The sequence below is a fragment of the Protopterus annectens genome, chromosome 14.part0, assembly GCF_019279795.1.
Source record: "Protopterus annectens isolate FY-2018-M chromosome 14.part0, PAN1.0, whole genome shotgun sequence".
NCBI lineage: Eukaryota > Metazoa > Chordata > Ceratodontiformes > Protopteridae > Protopterus > Protopterus annectens.
The window spans coordinates 984,184,021-984,202,958 of record NC_056748.1 but is presented as its reverse complement, the minus strand read 5'-3'; the positions used below and the strand labels follow the sequence as shown (position 1 = coordinate 984,202,958).

Here is an 18,938-nt window from a genome sequence, read left to right as displayed (position 1 = left end):
TATTGCCATTCAGACTCCACAACAAGTGCAACTGAAAAAAATTAGTTTACTTCAGGCTGTATGTGCAAACATGTAACATAGACAACAATTCACATTACTACATTTCGACACTCCTACTACAGAGTATTTACTGTTTTACATGTAGCATACATTTAGTAAGCTAAAGAGAGACAGTATTTATTGCACAGAATTCCACAGCTGCTACTTATTGTACAGGATTATGTTGGCACTAGTCTAAGAAAACACAGTATTTATTGCACAAAAATTTCACAGCTGTTACTTATTGCACAGGATGCTGTTTAAGCATCAGCGGATATTGCACAGAAATTAGATTATACTCTTAGATTAATTGCACAGTGTATGTAAGACCTTTTAAGGTTATTGCACGCAAATATGCTTCTCACTTGTCATATTACCTACTGTCCCTGATGTCAAGCAAGATGTAGGTTGCTATTGGAGTTCAGTAGCCTGATAGCCAGGGGATAGAAGCTTCTGCTAAATCTGGCCATTTTGCAGCATATGCTATGATAACACTTCCAAGGTGTTAGGTGCAGGAACAGTCCATATGTAAGGTGAGTGCAGTCCATGACTATTTTCCTGGCTCTGTTGAGACAACAAGACAGGTGCAAGTCTGGAATAGATGGTAGAGTGGTCCTGGTAGTCTTTTATGCTGCTTTTACCACTCTGTGGAGGGACTTGTGGTCTGTGATTGAGCAATTGCCATAACAAACTGTTTGTCAAGATGCTCTCAATTGTGCATCTGTAGAAGGTTGTTAGGACAGGGGCTAGTAGATTTACTCTTCTCAGCCTTCGCAGAAAGTGTAGGCATTGCTTTGCTTTCTTGACAATGGCATTTGTGTTCACAGAGCAAGATAAGCCTACCGAGATGTGCACCCGAAGAAACTTGGTGCTCTTTACCATCTCAACTGTTTCCCCATTGACTATGAGGGAGGAATTTTTATTATGGTTTCTTCTGAAATCTACGACTGCCTGCTATTCACATTGAGTGCCATATCGCTGTTAACACACCAAGTTATCAGTTGTCTCACCTCCTCTCTATAGGCTGTTTCCTCCTCATTGCTGATGAGGCCCACAACTGTGGTTATCATATGCAAACTTGATTATATGATTAGAGCTGTACTTGGCAGTGCAGTTGTGCATTAGCAGAGTGAATAGCAGAGGGCTCAGAACACAGCCTTGGGGTACACCAGTGCTCAAGGTGATACTGTTTGATGTGTTCTTTCCTGCACATACTGTTTGTGGCCTTTCAGTAAGGAAGTCCGAATCCAGTTGCACATTGGACTGCTGAGACCTAGTTGAGTTAGCTTCTCTATCAGTTGCAGAATAGACTGTGTTGAATGCCAAACGTAAATCAATGAATAACATGCACACATAGCTGTTGTTGTTTTTTAGATGTTCCAATAATAGATGGAGTGCCAGTGAAATAGTATCTACCATGGATCGATTTGGTTTGTACGCAAATTGGAGTGGGTCCAAGGATGCCGGAAGTCTGGATGTTAAGTGATCCTTGACCAGCCTTTCTAGGCACTTCATTACTATGGAGGTGAGAGCCACAGGGCGGTAGTCATTGAGGTCCTTTGGTGGAGACTTTTTAGGCAGAGGTGTTATGGTGGTGTTCTTGAAGTACCTGGAAAGAATGGCCTGTTTCAACAAGGTATTGGATATGCCTGTGAGTACATTTGTCAATTGTCCAACACAGTCTCTTAGGACCCTTCCCAGAATGTTATCAGGACCAACTGTTTTTCTTGGATTTATTCTCCTCAGGGTACTATGAACTTAATTTGGATTTAGACTGAGCACTTCTTCATTCTGGCTTGCTGAATCTTTTATTGGTTTCATGCTATTTCTTCCTTCAAACCTGCTGAAATAAATGTTGAGCTTGTTCAGGAAATCAGTATTGTCTTCACACTGACAAGATGTGGGCTTGGAATCCATTATGGCTGGAATTCCCTGCCACAATTGCCTTGCGTCCTTTTTATCAGGGAAGTGATTTTGGAGTTTCTGACCATATGCCCTTTTTGTCTCTTTTAGGTTCATCCTGGCATGCCTTAGTTCATCCTTGTTTCCCACTTTGAAGGCAGCATTTCTTACATTCAGGAGCTCATAGATTCTACTTCTATGCCATGGTTTCTGGTTTATGTATCAGTAAATATAAAAGTAAAGGAATGGGGTTTATGGGTAATTTCAGAGGTATTCAATTTAATGATGAGAGTTTAGATATTTTGGGAACAATATTTGGAACAAATATAGAGAGAGAAAAACAGTGGGTGAAAGTTATACAGAAATTAAGAGAGACGTATGTTTTGGAAATCATATAAACTGTCATATTAGAAAAAAAAAGCATATGTAATAAACTCTATTCTTTTGGGTAGAATGGCCTATTTAGCAAGTGTATATATATATATATATATATATATATATATATATATATATATATATATATATATATTTATATATGATTCTATCTAAGTATGAAAAAGTTATTGTTGATTGTATTCTCATTTATATGGGGATTAAAACTGAATCCAGTTAGATGAGGGATTATGTATGTTAAGTAAGAGGAAGGAAGGTTAGGGTTAATTAACCCTGTTGTTCTTGCAACTTCCTTGAACCTTTATAAGGTGATGATAGGATTAAAAGAAGAAAATTTGAATTTAGTACATGTTATGATAAACATTAAATACAAAGATTTTTGGGAGCGAATAAGATCTGGAAAAAGATAGAAAATGAATATAAATGAAGACAAAAAAAGAGTATCAGAATAAAATCTTATTGTGGAAATTGAATATAAAAAATGTAGGAAAAAACAGAAATAAAAGGTATTTAAATATAATGAATTAATATTAACTTTACCCATGGAAGCATTTTGAAATTGAAACAAGGAATGCAATTAAAATAGGACTTGCTTGGTGTAAAAAAATTTATGAATATAAGAATTTTATGTGGAAGCTGACAATAAGTAAATTACCTTGTAAAGCAACTGTGCCTTGCAAAAGAATTTAAGAGAGGGTGTGTAATTAATGTGGGGAATATGAAACAACAGAACATGTTTTTTGAATTGTGTAAGAGTGAGAGAATTGTGGGAGAAATTGTGTGAAAATAAGATGTTGAAAGATTTTAAAAGTGTAGAGGATATAAATATGAACATGATAGACTAGGGTAGGAGGTTGGTGTAATGGTTAAGGTGTTTACCTTACAGACACAAGGTGCAGGGCTTGATTCTCACATGTGGTAATTGGGTAGGCTTAAAATGGCCCACAAGGGCAGGTTAAAAGAACAGAAGAACAAATTATGAGTATTCTAGTATAGCATATGGAAAATAAGAAATAATGGAAAGTAAAAAAAAATCCAGAATGAGTTAAGGAAGAATTTAAAAAATAAATTGCTATTAGTGAATTGGATGAAGTACTTAGGAAAGTAAACGTTGATTTGGTGTCAGGCCCAGGTGGCATAGTGAGTGGAGTGTACAAGAAATTAATGGACTGGCAGAGGAAGTATTTTGTAAATGTACTGAATGAATGGTTGAAGGAAGAGTTTGTTTATGAAGAGTTATGCAGTGGGATATTAAATTTATATGGGAGAAGGATGAGAAGAATTAAATAAAAAATTGGAGACCTATCACACTAAACACAGATTATAACATTTTTATGGGAATGATATAGAGCAGATGGGAAGGATGGACGAGGGATATTATGGAAGAAGGTACAATAGACTCCCTCTTATCCAGCCTCGTCTTTAACCGGCCATCAAATTTCTGCTTTAGCCCTAGCAAAAGATAACAGAGAAGAACAACACTTCCTCCTCCTAAAGGATAAATAATGACAGACATTTGAGTTTTATAATTCATATTCATTAGAAAAATGCATACTAACACAAATCGTATTATTCTAGTTAATTTATAACCTATAAATGCTATTTTGCATGCTTTTTCTGATTAACCTGCCATTCATTTATTAAGCCTAGGGTCCGGTCCTAGTGAAAATGGATAAGACGGAGTCTACTGTATATATAAGTATAAACAGGAAGGGATGTCAAGAATCATTATTGGTCGGGAGAGAAATTGTGGATGATTTTCTAAGTAAAGGGAGTATATGAAACTTATGGTAGGTGATATTAGGAAGGCATCTGAATCAGTAGATCATGATGCTTTGTGGGATGTTATGGAGAAGTATAGAAGAGTTGAAAATAATTAGGAGAATGTGTATGTCAGCATATCAGAATAATAGAGTGAGTGTGTTAGTGAATGATTGGCTGAGTAAAGAAATAGGCATAAAGTGTGGTATAAGGCAAGGTAGTTCCATTTGTGGAACCTTGTTTGCATTGGTAATGAATGATAAAGTGAGAGAAGTTGCTTATAAAATGAAAGATGCTAGATATGTGATGAAGAAAGATGTGGTGATTTTGGTAGTTTAGACACACACATGAAATAGTTGTACTTGCTAAGAACAAAATATGGATGAGGGAAGTATTGGTTTATCTGAATGGATGTTTAAGGGAAATGTGAATGCCGTTGAATAATGATAAAAGTAAGGGTTTGGATGATATGGTGAAAATTGTGGGGGTGTACTTTTCATTGAATTAAGTATCTTTACTAGGAATAAAATTTGGGAAAATTATGTAGTTATGACGCAATGGGGGGGTTGATAAAAGAAATACAGCACAGTGGTGCAATGGTTACATTATCTCCTCACAGTAAGAGGTTATCCTGTTCGAGTCTCAGCTGGGATGCCTTCTGTGTGGAGTCTGCATGTCCTCCCTGCATTTGTGTGGGTTTCCTCCCACAGTATAAAGATAGGCGTCTGGAGCGTTTCTCCTCAGGTCTCCGCTGAAACTTGGCTTTGTTCCAAGTTGGATTTCCCCAGTAAGCAAATATTAAATAAATAAATAATAAAAATAAATAAATGAAAGAAATAAGTCTTCTGTGGAGAAAGTATAAGTTAGCATTCATGAAAAAGGTTTATTTGGTAAATTTGGTATTAATGGGAAAATTAGCATATATGTCAAATGTCTGTATGATCCCAGTAAATATGAAAAGAAAATTATGCAAATGGTGTGACTGTGTTTTCTTTTGTATGGAGTTAAGAATAAACCCAATGAAAGGAGGTGTGTTACATATGAATGAAGAAGAAGGGGGGGTTGGGGTTACTAAATCCACTTGTTTATTCTACTTCTTTAAAAGGGTATAAAATGATACTTTAGTAGTGAGAATGTTTAAATAAAATTCTGGGAGATGACCAGAATAAGAAGGAAGAAAAGAGTATTTGAATGAAGAAGTTAAAAATTATTAAGAAAAATCCTAATGCAGAAAATTAAGATTGATGATACAGAAAAAGACAGAAAGATGTGGTATAATAATGTGATGAAACAATATTATTATGTAAATCCATGGGAAAATTTACCAGCAAAATTGATTAAATCCATTAAATTATGAAGAAGTGGTGTGCCAAATAGTAGTATGTCAGGATTCCCTGTGGGGAGTGGTAATAATTTATCAGATGTCATTTTTCATTCATTCCTCAACTGATGGGGTTTGAGAGCTAACATCGTGTCTGACTCGGATGCTTTTACCAGACAGATCCAGCTCTCAGTCTCCTCTCTTTGCCCATAATGCTCCACACTCCTGGTGTACCTCAGATCTCATTTGCTGCTACATTGTTCAGATGTGGATTTCTGCTCTCAAGCATATGTAGGGTAATAGACAACGTCACAAAAAAAGGATATAAGCTTTTCTGTATTTAGCTTGCATCTCTCCTGCTTCCTTTATGGTTAGATATAATTTCTTTCTCTTTCTATCCTTTATTTTCCTTTAATGCCCTTTTTGTCAGGCTTTTCTACGTGTGTCAGGGTACTCTCTTTCATACCATCGTTGTTATCTTGTCCTTTCTGTTTATCTAAGTTCGGGTGTCTTTTGAGTACTATTGTTGGTACGTTTCTTTCTTTAAAAAAAAAAGTTTCCATTTTCACTATTTTTTGTTTTAGGAGTAGGTTAGCTTTCTTGTCATGGCTGACAAGCCTACAGGATTTAAAACGTGCATCTCCCGTGTGCATAAGATCCCCAAGTCAGATGGCCACAAGGAGTGCATGCATTGTTTGGATGCTGCCCAACTAGATGTGGACTCTTCAATTTGTTCAGGGTTCATTTCCCATGCTTTTAAGTGAAAGAAAGAATAACCTCATTTTAAAAAGTTTGCTTTATTCTGTTGTTTCTGCCTCAGCTAGGGCTCAAACCTCCTCTAGTAAAACAGGTAAAGGAAAGTCTGACTTGGCTCCTAAAGAAAAGGACTACAGAAAACAGACCGCTGATCACTGTCCCACTCAGCTGTGACTTCTGAGCCACCGGCTAAAGTTTCCAAGACATTGGATCCGACACCTCCCTCTAATCCTACATTTACATACAAGTTTCCTCAGATCTGATCTCCTCTTTTCACCGTGGACTGAATATCTTCTCAGCTTCATTTGCCCTTCTTAAAGAACACATCTAGAAAATCTTCCAGACCACCATCTACTACTTCATCCCTTAGGTCATCTAGGAGCTTGTCTGAGGCACAGGTGACTAGGATGATGAGGAAGTTTCTCTTGGTTCAGATTTAGATAGGGGTCATTCTGCCTCCATTTCCCATCGGACCTCCAAGCCTGCCTTTGTCTCAACATCACATCACTTCTTCTCCAATCTAACCAGTGGTTTTAGAGCCCTTAGATCCAAGATCTTCAAAGATGTCATTGTCAGATCTGAAAATCGCTTGTTCTTTGACGCCGACCATTGCTCTTTGTCGACTGGCTCTGAACTCCTTGGAGCAGGAAGACTCCTGGAACAGAAGTGCTGGCTCCAGGTTGTTAAGATCAACTTTGAGGTTGTTATAGCCATCCTTGCCCCTTGGCATCTCAGGGTTGGATAGCTCAGCCCTAACTTCCCCCTGTAGGCAGGGGTTCCATGGAGTTATAGAGGTTAGTACCAATGGCTTTGGTGCCTATGTGACCAGCTGTTTCTGCTGGATCTTCTGCCTTTGAGATTGTGGAGAGCTCTTTATCTTTACCCAGAGAAAGAACATCCTTGCCCTTTTTGGATCCTTCTCTTCCTCCACTGACTCAGAACACTGATCCTATCATGCCTACTCCACCGGGACAGCTACCCTGTACTAGCCTTCAACCAGGACTCCTACAGGACTCTGCACCATCTTCTGTGTTTGTAAATAGATATTCAGTATTTTCTTTTTTTCTATTTTATTATTTATTATTAAATATATTTATACCTTTCACTGTGGCTGGTCTTTTAGAAAATATTTTAACCTTTGAGAGTATTTATTTGGTGGCACTGTGGCTTCATGCTCCTGAAAGTTTTGCTGCTTGGCTTGGAAACACTACCATTTGTATAAGTATTAATTTTACTAAGAGTAATTGGATAAAATGGTAAGAGCCTTAAAGTAGCTGGATGATGGTAGTGAATCTACCTAATAGTCTGGGTGGAGGTGGCATAGCAGATAAATTTGTGCCAGCCTTTCCCAGGTGTTTGTATGTGTGTGTGTGAAAATCAAATCTCAAAGAGTATGTGTTTCAGCTGCTTGGAACAGGGACACAGAACACTGATTTCTGCAGAGAGAGAGAGAGAGTCTTATTTGGGGGCTGGAGAGGAAGTCCAGCCCCAGGACTGGAGTGTGCTCCCTGTATGCTCTTTAAGGAAATTGTGCTTGGTGCAGAGACCTGCATCCGAAAATACTGTGTGTATCTATTTTTGTTGTAAGTGAACATTCCCCGCCAATGTCAGTGGTGAGGATTGAGGCTCCTTGATTACTAGCCCAAAGGAGGAATGTCACACCTTGGTTTAAAATCTAATCTGAAACAGTAGCTCCTAATGCTGCACTGCAGTGTCAACAGTTATAAACTAGTCTAATCACTTACAGTGGGACTAGAACCCACAGTCTTCTGATCCTCTAGCATAAAAGGTGAAGTGTTACATGTTGAGCCATTGACACTGAAAACAGGTTGTTTTAATGACCTGAAAAGTTTGAAATAACAGTTGAAAGCACTAACATGAATTAAAGAAATAAATAAGAATTAGTAATTTTGCTTATATTCCTGTTTACTTACTTCTTTTTAAATTTTTTCATTGTAATTGGAGGATTACTAGTAAATACATGAGTGGATCATTTCATCTGCAGAATTAACTGGATCTAGTGCAGCACGCAGGCCTGTCAAAAAATATAATTGCTTGACAAATTGCGGAGAAATAAGAGAGCTGTTTGTATCACTGGCAAGCCATAGCTGTTTAGGAGGCCATTCAGCATGAGATGATCTGATAACTGATGGCATGTTCTTCTCTCCACTGGTAAATTAAGTGTTTTTTCTGCTGGAAGGTTGCTTCTGGGTTGGTTGGAGATGTAGTACCCATTCTGATGGGAAAAACATATAATTAATCTGATGTGGAATACAGAGGGCACACTCATGATACAGCCTCTGCATATCCTCATATTAATAATCATTTTCAAAAACACCACTCCATAATATATAATGGATTGGCAACCACCTACCTATCACTCTTTAAATCTGAATGTGGTACTTTTTAAAATTATGCCATCTTAAGGATTGTGATATACCCTGTGGCAAGTGTTAAATTAGGGTATAATGGCAAAACATGGTGAAGCAAATGGATCCAGGCTATATCTGGAGAGACCTAAATATTAGCAGGACCAAATACACAAAGTGGCAAAAAATGAGTAATAAGTTTGCTTTCTTGAGTCTGGTAAACCAAGATGTTTATTACATATGCCCTTATCTGTTTCATATACTTCTGATGCATATTGGCCTTCCCTACTTCCAGTTGTCATTGTTATCCTTATATTATTATAGTCTTCTAAAATTGCATTGCCACACTTGAACAGATCCTGTGAAAGTAACAGGGAGAAATAGTTCAGTCATTTTAGAATAAGTATATGAGAACCATAAAAACTCTTCTGATTCTGATGTGGTAGTAGTACAGTGGGGCAGTTGTCAGTTAAAATGTGAACTGACCTGCTGGTGTACAAATTTTATAGCAGTGGGGGCAATTCATATTTCAATTGGAGCTGTTCAAATTTGTTATGCAGTTAAAGATGTATGCAGCCTAGTTTCAAAGTGGTGTACTGCATTTAAGCTTATTTTGGGATAGCCTAACACATTCACTCATATGCAGCTATTCACTGGTCTTCCTCCTGTGGGTCATTTGTTTGATGATAGTTTAAAAAAAAAAACTCTTTGATCAGCTCATTAAACAGTAGTGTGAGGTTACACACCTTATTACTTTCCCTGCGGCTTTTTTACTTTAAATTTAGTTATACATAAAGTAGGGTTTAGAAGATGTTCTCCTGTATATATGCAGTAAAATGGGTGAAGAAAGTGAAAGATTTACACAATGTAGTGATGAAATTGAGAGTTATAACCAACTGATAATCCAGAAACACTTCAGAGTGATGATTTTAACCTACAGTTGCCCTACTGACAAGAAAATTGCAACTTTCACAGTACAATGAAAGTTTGGTTATATTTTAAACTGTGTGTGTACTATGCACCTTTCTAACAAATCTGTTTGTTTTCCAGGCTTTGGAAAGCGACTATGTTAGTGCCAATCTGCACCACTGGATTGATCTTATCTTCGGCTACAAGCAACTGGGAACTGCAGCTGTTGAAGCCATCAATGTTTTTCATCCCTATTTCTACAGAGAGCAAGCAGATCTGAGCAACAATGACCCAATGATAAGGAACACTATTCTGGGATTTGTTAGTAATTTTGGACAAATTCCCAAGCAGGTATTCATGTAATTATCAGACTATAATTTTTCACTCACCCACACTACATAGTTGGCAGTTCCAGATATTCTGTTTTGCTTATAACTATGCATATGGGTGTGTGTATGTATGTGTTTATATATATGAGGTTAAGAAAATGTAGTGCTATCAAATGTAAAAAAAAAAAATCATTTTACAATAGTTCATGTAAGTTTTAAAAAGCTGTTCTGCACAGATAAGGCATTTACTCACATTTATACTGCAAATACTAGCCATTTAAAGTTGGGCTTCATGGATCATAGTCAGGACTTCATCTCTCTGGCAGTGGAACTGGCCTCAACAGGCACTCTGCATATCCAGAAAACACTTGGCATTCAGAATGCAAGGCTATGATAAGATGAGGTGGAATGAAGGGAGAAATGGCATACAAGTCAATGTTGTCTGTTTTCATCTGATTCAACATATGGATTGTCAGATCCAGTCAGATCCGACCTCGGCACTGATTCTGAAGCTTCTTAGATCCAGGGCTATGACTCCACGCCTACATAATTCCCTCCACTTCACCATAGAACCTCATATTTTATTTGCCGTCTGAAGACTTCAAATGCATTCCATGAGGGCTTTATGACAAGACGTATATCCTTTGAGTTATAACTCCTTTTCTCCTCCTCCCAGCTGAGAGACTTCTCTCTACCCCCTTTGTTTTTAGATCAAGCATAAAAATTGTGTACACTTTCTAGGGTTAGTATTTCAGATAAGGTTTAGGTAGTTAGGGTAGACATAGTAGTAGCAGTAGTTGCTAGGACTGCATTTACATTTTTGTGTTGTTGCTAATGGTAGTATTAGTAGTTAACTTAGAGTATGATTTTTTAATAAGAATTGGTAGCAACTTGAACTTCTCCTCAAAATCCCCATGAATTGTATATGTATTGTTTGGGTGCTGCCCACCATGACACTGAATGCCAATCCTGTGCCTCCTTTTGTTTAAGGCATGTCAGCGTAGGAGACAGAGAATGTCATTGTCAAGGGCTTCCTCCCTCCACAGACATGGTCTTCTATTTCTAATGTTTCTACCTCCTCCGCTGCTGCTTCCCCAGCTAGGAAACAAGACAAGAGCAGACCCAAAGACAAACCTAAAGAAAAGGAAAACGAGAATGATAAATCTGAGTCGGAAAACACAGACAAAGCAGATTCTGAAAAACCCAGGAAACATTCTTTGGAACCAACATTGATGGTTGAACCAGATCCGAAAATCTCTCATGTCTGTCCCCCATCTCCTTGGTCCCATTTCTCTCCAGATCCCGTGAGCCCAATGTTATATTCCCCTATACTGAAGAAGTGGTGATACTGGAGATCACCTTCAGTGTCTTCTTCTACCCAGTCAGCCAAACAAAATGTAGATAGGATGATGTGGAAGTTCCTTAGAATGCAAATCCAGCTTGTGGTTCTCTTGGTTCTGTCTTGATCCAGCTACTCCTTCTCTTATTTCTCTGGTCCTGGTCCACCCTTTGGATCCCACATCCCTGGATCTGACTGCCCCAGGGTGCTTTTGTCAGAGCCAACAGTCCAAGCTACTTTGACTCCTACAACATCCCTTTCTGTTTTGACTTTGGTGCATTCTGATACAGAAGATACTCAGAGCTGAAGCCTCAGCGCCAGAATTCGAGGGGATGGGTCAACACCAAAGTTGATGGAGCTGTCCTTCCACCTTGGCGTCCTCTGAACTCAGATCTGACATCAGTTTCAGTGTTGAGGTAGCTGTTCTGTCTTCAGATAGGAAGAAGCCTCCAAAGCTGATTACGACTTTGAAATTCGAGGCCTTTGAGAAGGCCCTGGTGAGGCAAAGGAAAAGGCACTTCCATCCAGTTTGGTTCCATTCTGCTTCTGCTTCCCTTTGGACCCAAGGTGAAAGATACACTTACTAGGAGACTGCATGCTACATTAGCTCCTAGTCTGATTCTGAACCTTCTAATCTTCCACTGGAACCAGTTCATAAGAAACAGACGTGCAAGCAGAAACACATAGGCTCACCTCCAAAGTCTTTCACTGAAGACAGAGATTTGAATTTGGGTGAAAGAGAAGACTACCCTAGATCTCCCTCAGAAGACATCACCTTCGGTGACATTCTTGAATTGATGAAACCGAGAGAGGGATGGTCCACTGAGAACCCTTCACCTGACAAGTTTGTGTTCTTGAAATCCTTTGGTTCCAGCCCAGCATTGCCCTTGATAGTACCACCCATTGACCCCCATATTGACCTCATGGCAACAAGCATGGGAGGACCCTAATGTGGTGGAACCAATTCCCAAAAGACCTGACAGGATATTGGCAACCCAAAAAGATAGGAAGGGGACTGAATGGAGAGAATATAAGTTAGCAACCAAAAGAGAGCAGTATTGCTGAAATTTAATTCATACTCAGGTCTTGGTGAGTACCTTCACAAGGTGGACCCTGTTTTTCACAAAATCTCACCAAGATGACACTGATATATAGACTGTATTTTATATATCATATATCATGGACAGAAGTAGGTTAAACATTAAAAAAGATAGTTGGGTGCACAAGACCCAGGATAAAAAAGTGCCCAATCCTGGTAGGTACACTAGTGCTAGGAATGGAACAAACTGATAGTGCAGAATCCTGAAAATATGGAAACATTCCTACAATGGGTCACAAAAATTACAAAAACTGATAGGCCAAGGAAGAACCATAAAGTCGATAGAGTGGACTATTGAGGATAAGAAAGAAATTATGTATGTTAAGTTGTCAATCTTGCCTTCATTCTTGCTGGATGGGGTTCGGAGCCGAACCTCGGCTCCGACTCGGCCTAATACTAAAGCTCGAGAGCTATTTTTACTGGCTCGAGGCTATGCTATGTCCCATAATGCTAGGCGTCATATACCCAGATCTCGTTTGCCGTTTCAGCTACGCGGTTGCGTTTTCACCGGCTCCAGGTCGTATTTAAAATTTCTTATATTATAATTAGTTTTTGATTGATATTTTTCCCTAGATCTTTTCTAGTAGTGTTAGTAGTCTCCCGACTAGTCTTCCCTCCCTTTATTAATAGTTTTCCTACTCTTTTTCCACCCTTAAGGTGGTTAGGCTTTTACCCCCCTTTATAGTAGGTTTGTACAGGTTCCTTTCAGTAGTTGTGTGCATGGAATTTTGTTTTTGCTTTATCGTAGTAACTTTGAGAGTGTCTTTCAAGTGTTGTGTGTGTGTTTGTATACTCGTTTAGACTTTTTTGTCCCGTTCCTGTGGTATCATGTCTAAAGATACCAAGATATCGGGATTCAAGAAGTGTGACTCATGCTGTCAGAAGATGTCTCTGACAGACGGTCACACTTCCTGTGTGTATTGTTTGGGCCCTCTCCACCTGCAGGACTCTTGTTCCATCTGTCATGCTTTTAGCCCAAGAGTCCTGCAGGAGTGCAGAAATAAGCTCATCCTAAGGAGCTTATTGAAGCCCGAAGGTTCTCCTACCAAGCCTCTGTCAGGAAAACCTTCTAAGCCTGCCAAACCGTCGGCTCCATGTCCGGAGCTGGAGCCGAGCAGACCTTCTTCTGCCTCGTCGGTTCCGGCCGGAACCGATACATCAAGACCTCAGTCGGCTCCGACCATGGTGTCGGAGCCAACTCAAAGCCGAAAGTGCTCCCGATCTCCTTCATTGGAGTCAGTCAGGTCGGCTCCGAAGTCCCCCTTGCTGTCAGAGCGGAGCCATAGGTCTCACTCCTCTAGATCTTCCAGGCTTTCGGACCACGACCTCGAGAGAGTAGTCAGTAGGCTTTTGAAGTCGCAGGCGCTCGCCCAGTTATTGCATAGCCCGTCTCAACAGACAGCGGCTTCCCCAATGCCTGCTCCAGTTCCTCCTCCGACTATTCCTTCGAGCTCGGAGCTAGAGGCCGTCGGGGTTGGTACCGTGGGGGCATCGGAACGCCCTTATCGGTTCCTTCTTCAGCTCCGATCCCTTCATTGGTTACGTCCTTGGAGGGATCCGGGCGCCGGGACTCCCTCATCGGTTCCGAGGGGGCAAGTGGCATCGGACCCTTGTCCAACCCCGTTCTCTCTCTCGGAGCGTCGGCGCAGGTGAGCTTGGCCCCATCGGCCTCGGAGCCGTCCCTCTCGGTGCCGGGAGGAACTCTCATCTCTTTGGAGCTGGGTCCCTCCTCTCTGTCTGATAGGGGCGCTTTTGAGGTCATGAGGAGTGTACTGGCTCCTATACCGGCGCCACGGTCGGCCCCATTGGCCCCTCCTTCCATGGTGCCTGCTTCAGCCTCTGCCCACCCTCCCGAACCCAAGTGTGGAGAACCAACGCTCCAGGTCGCCCCATCTGGCATATCCTCCTCTTCTGAGACCTTCACTGATCCTGCGGGGGACCCCCCTCAGAAGAGGACATGCAAGAGAAAGCATGTGGACTCCCCAGAGTCAGTGACATCTGACACTGACTTGGATGATTCGGAAGGGTCCCCAAGGTCCCCCTCTGAGGATGTCTCATTTTCTGACATCCTAGAGATCCTTAAACAGAGGGGGAACTGGTCTGCCCTCAACCCTTCTGAGGACGAGTCGGTGTACCTGGACGCGTTCGGTTCTCGCCCTTCCACCTCCTGGGTGTCCTCGCCTTTCGACCCACTCATGGAGGTGGTGGCTCAGAAGGCGTGGACGGCTCCGGATACTATGGAACCAACTCCCCGGAGGCCCACAAAATTTATTACAGCCCCTTCGGACAAGCAGTTTCTCACTAAGGGCGTCCCCGTTGCAGCCACTAAGAAGGAGTTGGCTGACCCTTCAGTTCCTGTCCATCCTCCTAATAAGGAATCTAGGACTATGGATAGGCACGGCAAGCGGATGTTTTCTTCAGCGTCCTTTGCCATGCGTTCGCTGAATTATTTGTGCCATTTCACCCGTCTTCAGAGAGACCTTCTCAAAGAACTAGGTGATACCTTACAGGACCCATCAGCTGCGGGGTCTCAGGAAAAGATCAACTCCCAGCTAGGGACCCTGAACTCTATTGTAAACTCCTCCATGCGGCTCATTTCCTATGCCGCCGATGGAGTGAGTAGGGCTGCAGGCACGGGCGTTGCTCTAAGAAGATGCGCATGGATGCGGCTTTGCACCTTTGCCGACCCCTTCAAGGCATCCTTCACTAACACCCCCTTTGATGGTTCTGCCTTGTTTGGACCTCAAGTGAAGGATACATTGACCAGGTGCGAACAGGAAGGCAAGACTCTCTCTGCCATAGGAGTCCGTTTTTCTACCCCTTCTAGACCATACCTTAAAGGTCAGAAAGGTGGGAAAATGTGGTTCCGCAAACCTCAGGGAGTACTGCCTGACGCACGTGGTGAGCTTCCCTCCAGAGGCAGAGGAGGGAACAATAATAGACGCCGCCCGAGGGGCAGGGGGGTTCCGCAGAATCAGGGTAGCAGAGAATCTTTCTCTGACAAACCCTTCCAGCACCCCTGAGGAGCTGCCCGACTGCCCACCTTCGGAGGCAGTCGGGGGAAGACTATCACTGTACCCAGAAGCCTGGCATTCCCTCATGCAAGACAAATGAGTACGGTCAATTATATCCAAGGGTTACAGAATTCCCTTTTTTCGCACCCCACAACAGCCAAAAGGGCCCCCTCCAGACGTTCCACCCGGTCTGAGGGATCTAGCAGCACTAGAAATTTCAAAGCTGCTAAGAAAAAGGGCCATCCAGCCAGTCCCAGCAGACCAACAAGGATCTGGTATCTACTTCAAGTTCTTTTTGGTACCAAAAAAGACAGGGGACTGGAGACCTATTTTAGATCTCAGCAGGCTGAACAAGTCGGTTCAAAGAACGAGGTTCTGGATGGTCATGCTACATTCCATTCTACCCTTTCTGGGTCAGGACAATTGGATGTGCTCTATAGACCTTCAGGATGCGTACTACGATATCAAGATGTACAGGCACTCCAGAAGGTTTCTCCGCTTCCGGCTGGGAGCCAGTCACTACCAATTCAGAGCCCTGCCCTTTGGCCTCACCACAGCCTCCAGGGTGTTTACCAAATGCATGGCAGTGGTTGCGGCTCACCTGAGACGACAAGGATTCCAGGTGTTTCCATATTTAGATGACTAGCTCCTTACTGCCACCACCAGGCATCAACTACTCCAATCCAGAGATTACGCTATACAAACGTGCAACGCGCTAGGTATCTCTATAAATTTAGAAAAGTCTGCATTGTCGCCTTGTCAGTCTATTACCTTCATAGGCACCGTTTTAAACACAGTGGAGCTGTCAGCAAAACTACCCACACAAAGAGTTTCAGACATTCGCAACCATGTTCAGATCCTATTACAGGAGAGCAGAGTCCAAGCCAGATTTGTACTACAAGCACTTGGTCTCATGGCAGCAGCAATCACTTTACTCCCCCTAGCGCGTTTTCATATGCGGATCCTGCAGTGGATGCTATTTTCCCAGTGGTCTTTCAGCAGCTCCCCATGTCACACACCATTCTAATCACTCAGTCATGCAAAAGACACCTTTCTTGGTGGACGGTCTCCCCTCAGGTACTCCAGGGCAGACCTGTGGTCCTTCCTCCTCCTGTTGCCACTGTGACAATGGATGCCTCCCTGATCGGGTGGGGGGGGGCAGGGCAGACCAGGGCACATGGCAACCCTTAGAATGCCACTTGCACATAAATGTCCTGGAAATGAGAGCGGTACTTTTAGCATTGCAGGCCCTTCAGGACTCTCTACCCACTGGGTCTATTGCAATTCAAACAGACAATATGTCTGTAGTGTGGTACATCAACAAGCAGGGCGGAACCAGATCCTATCCCCTATGTCGAGAAGCACTCAGACTTTGGCAATGGGCGATCTCTTCTCAACATTTTCTGGTAGCAACACATATTCCCGAGAAGTCCAAGGTCATAGCGGACAGACTGAGCAGAGCCATTCTCATGCCTCACGAGTGGTCTCTCAACCAGACAGTAGTGGAAAGAATTTTCAGAAGGTGGGGTCAGCTTTGCTGTGACCTTTTTGCAACACCTCTAAACAGCAAGTGCCCAGACTTCTTCACCCTCTTCCCTCTCCCAGGTCTACCCCCAGAGATGCTCTACCAGGTCTACCCCCAGAGACACTCTAGTTTACGATTGGCCCCGGGGTCTTCTGTATGCATTCCCCCCCTTTCCCTTGATTACTCAATTAATCCAGAAAGCAACTGCCTTGAGAGCCAGGATGATCCTCATTGCCCCTTACTGGCCTCGACAAATTTGGTTTCCGTTCCTGCAACGCCATCTACTGGAGCAGCCCTGGCATCTGGACCCAGTGCCAGATCTTCTGACCCATCAATCGGGCGGGCTGCATCAGTCCCTTCGATCTCTCAATCTCACAGCTTGGTTACTCCACTTCCAACCCTAGCCAGGCTTCCCCTTATCTCTCAACCAGTTCGCGATATCATCCTTGCTTCTCACAAGTCTACTACCAGAAAGACTTATGCTAGCAAATGGAAGCATTTCTCTGTCTGGGCAAGGGAAAAACATGTGGACCCCTTTACGGCTCCTGTCCAGACAGTTCTAGAGTTTCTAGCAGAACTCTTTCGATTGGGCTCCTCCTCAGCCACCATCAGAGTTCAACTGGCAGCTATTGCAAATTTCTACGTTGGCTTGTCAGAGACCAGCATCATGTCCCACAAACTTTGCAAAGCCTTTTTAAAGGGAACCCTTTTACTTAGGCCGCCGGTTAAGGACCCTCCCCCACCATGGGACTTAAATTTGGTACTGTCTTCTTTAATTCTTCCTCCGTTTAAGCCGGCGGCTTCTTGTTCGTTGAAGTTGCTCTCGTGGAAAACACTCTTCTTAGTAGCCATCACCTCAGCAAGAAGGGTCTCGGAACTTCAAGCCCTTTGCGTTCGCCCTCCTTATCTTGTTTTTCACAAAGACAGAGTGTCACTTAGGACTAATCCGTCCTTTTTACCCAAAATAATCTCAGAGAAAAATCTGAATCAGACCATAGATCTTCCAGTCTTCTTCCCAAATTACACCAATAGAGCTGAACGAAAGTTACATTGTTTGGACGTTCACCATCAATTACGCTTCTACCTGGATAGAATTAAGCAGATGAGAAAATCAAACCAGCTCTTCCTGTCTTATGCGGAAGGGAATCAAGGCTAACCAGTCTCTAAGGTAACTTTGTCCAGGTGGTTGCCCTGTCTTATCATGTTGGTCTATCAGTTGAGGAACAGGGAACTTCCTGCTAAGCCCAGAGCCCATTCAACCAGAGCTTTAGCTTCTTCAATAGCCTTTCAGGCAAGATTGCTGATGGATTCCATTTGCGCAGCGGCCACTTGGGCCTCTCTTCATACCTTCATTTCTCATTACAAGCTCGATATGGCCTTCAGAAGTCGGGCTGATTTTGGTTCCACGGTACTCAAGAATTTGTTTCATTGAGCCACCCAGGATTGAGGTGCTAGGGTCGCTGTCCCATCCAACAAGAATGAAGGCGAGATTGACAACTTAACATTGAGAAGTTATGTACCTACCATAACGTTCCATGTTAGTTGTCTTCTTCTCGCCTTCTTTCTTGCGTCCCACCCTCCATCCCCCTAGCCTGGGAAGATCTAGTGTACCTTGTGAGAATTATTGCCACCTCAGTTATTTCCCTAGCTAGCTCCCTTGCTCCCTCTTTTTTGCTAGCTCTTCTAGAGGGGTTTATATATATTTATATATATATATATATATATATATATATATATATATATATATATATATAGATATATCTTTCTCTTTTTTGTATCTGTGATTAGGTGTATTATTCTCTGTTTTGGTGGGACATATATGTCCATAGTGTTAGCTATCAAACGAGATCTGGGTATATGACGCCTAGCATTATGGGACATAGCATAGCCTCGAGCCGGTAAAAATAGCTCTCAAGCTTTAGTATTAGGCCGAGTCGGAGCCGAGGTTCAACTCTGAACCCCATCCAGCAAGAAAGAAGGCGAGAAGAAGACAACTAATATGGAACGTTATGGTAAGTACATAACTTCTCAGTTATTACTATTATGCAACGCACCCAGAATTTCCAGATACAAGATATACAAAAAGATTAAGAAATTATAAGAAAGAAAATCTTTCCACAAGAAAAACTGTAAGAAGCTTTAAATAAAAGCTTGTGTTCATTAATACAACAGATTGGTGAAA

General features: G+C 42.1%; 1 protein-coding gene across 1 annotated transcript in view; it reads left to right on the top strand.

Annotated features, from left to right (window-relative positions):
* Window positions 1-18,938, top strand: part of WDFY4 (WDFY family member 4) — a 4,454,583-nt gene that overhangs the window by 3,758,822 nt on the left and 676,823 nt on the right. The window contains exon 51 of the mRNA XM_044055648.1: window positions 9,592-9,801. Within this exon, the coding sequence (XP_043911583.1) occupies window positions 9,592-9,801 (210 nt within the window). The remainder of the gene's footprint in view (window positions 1-9,591; window positions 9,802-18,938) is intronic.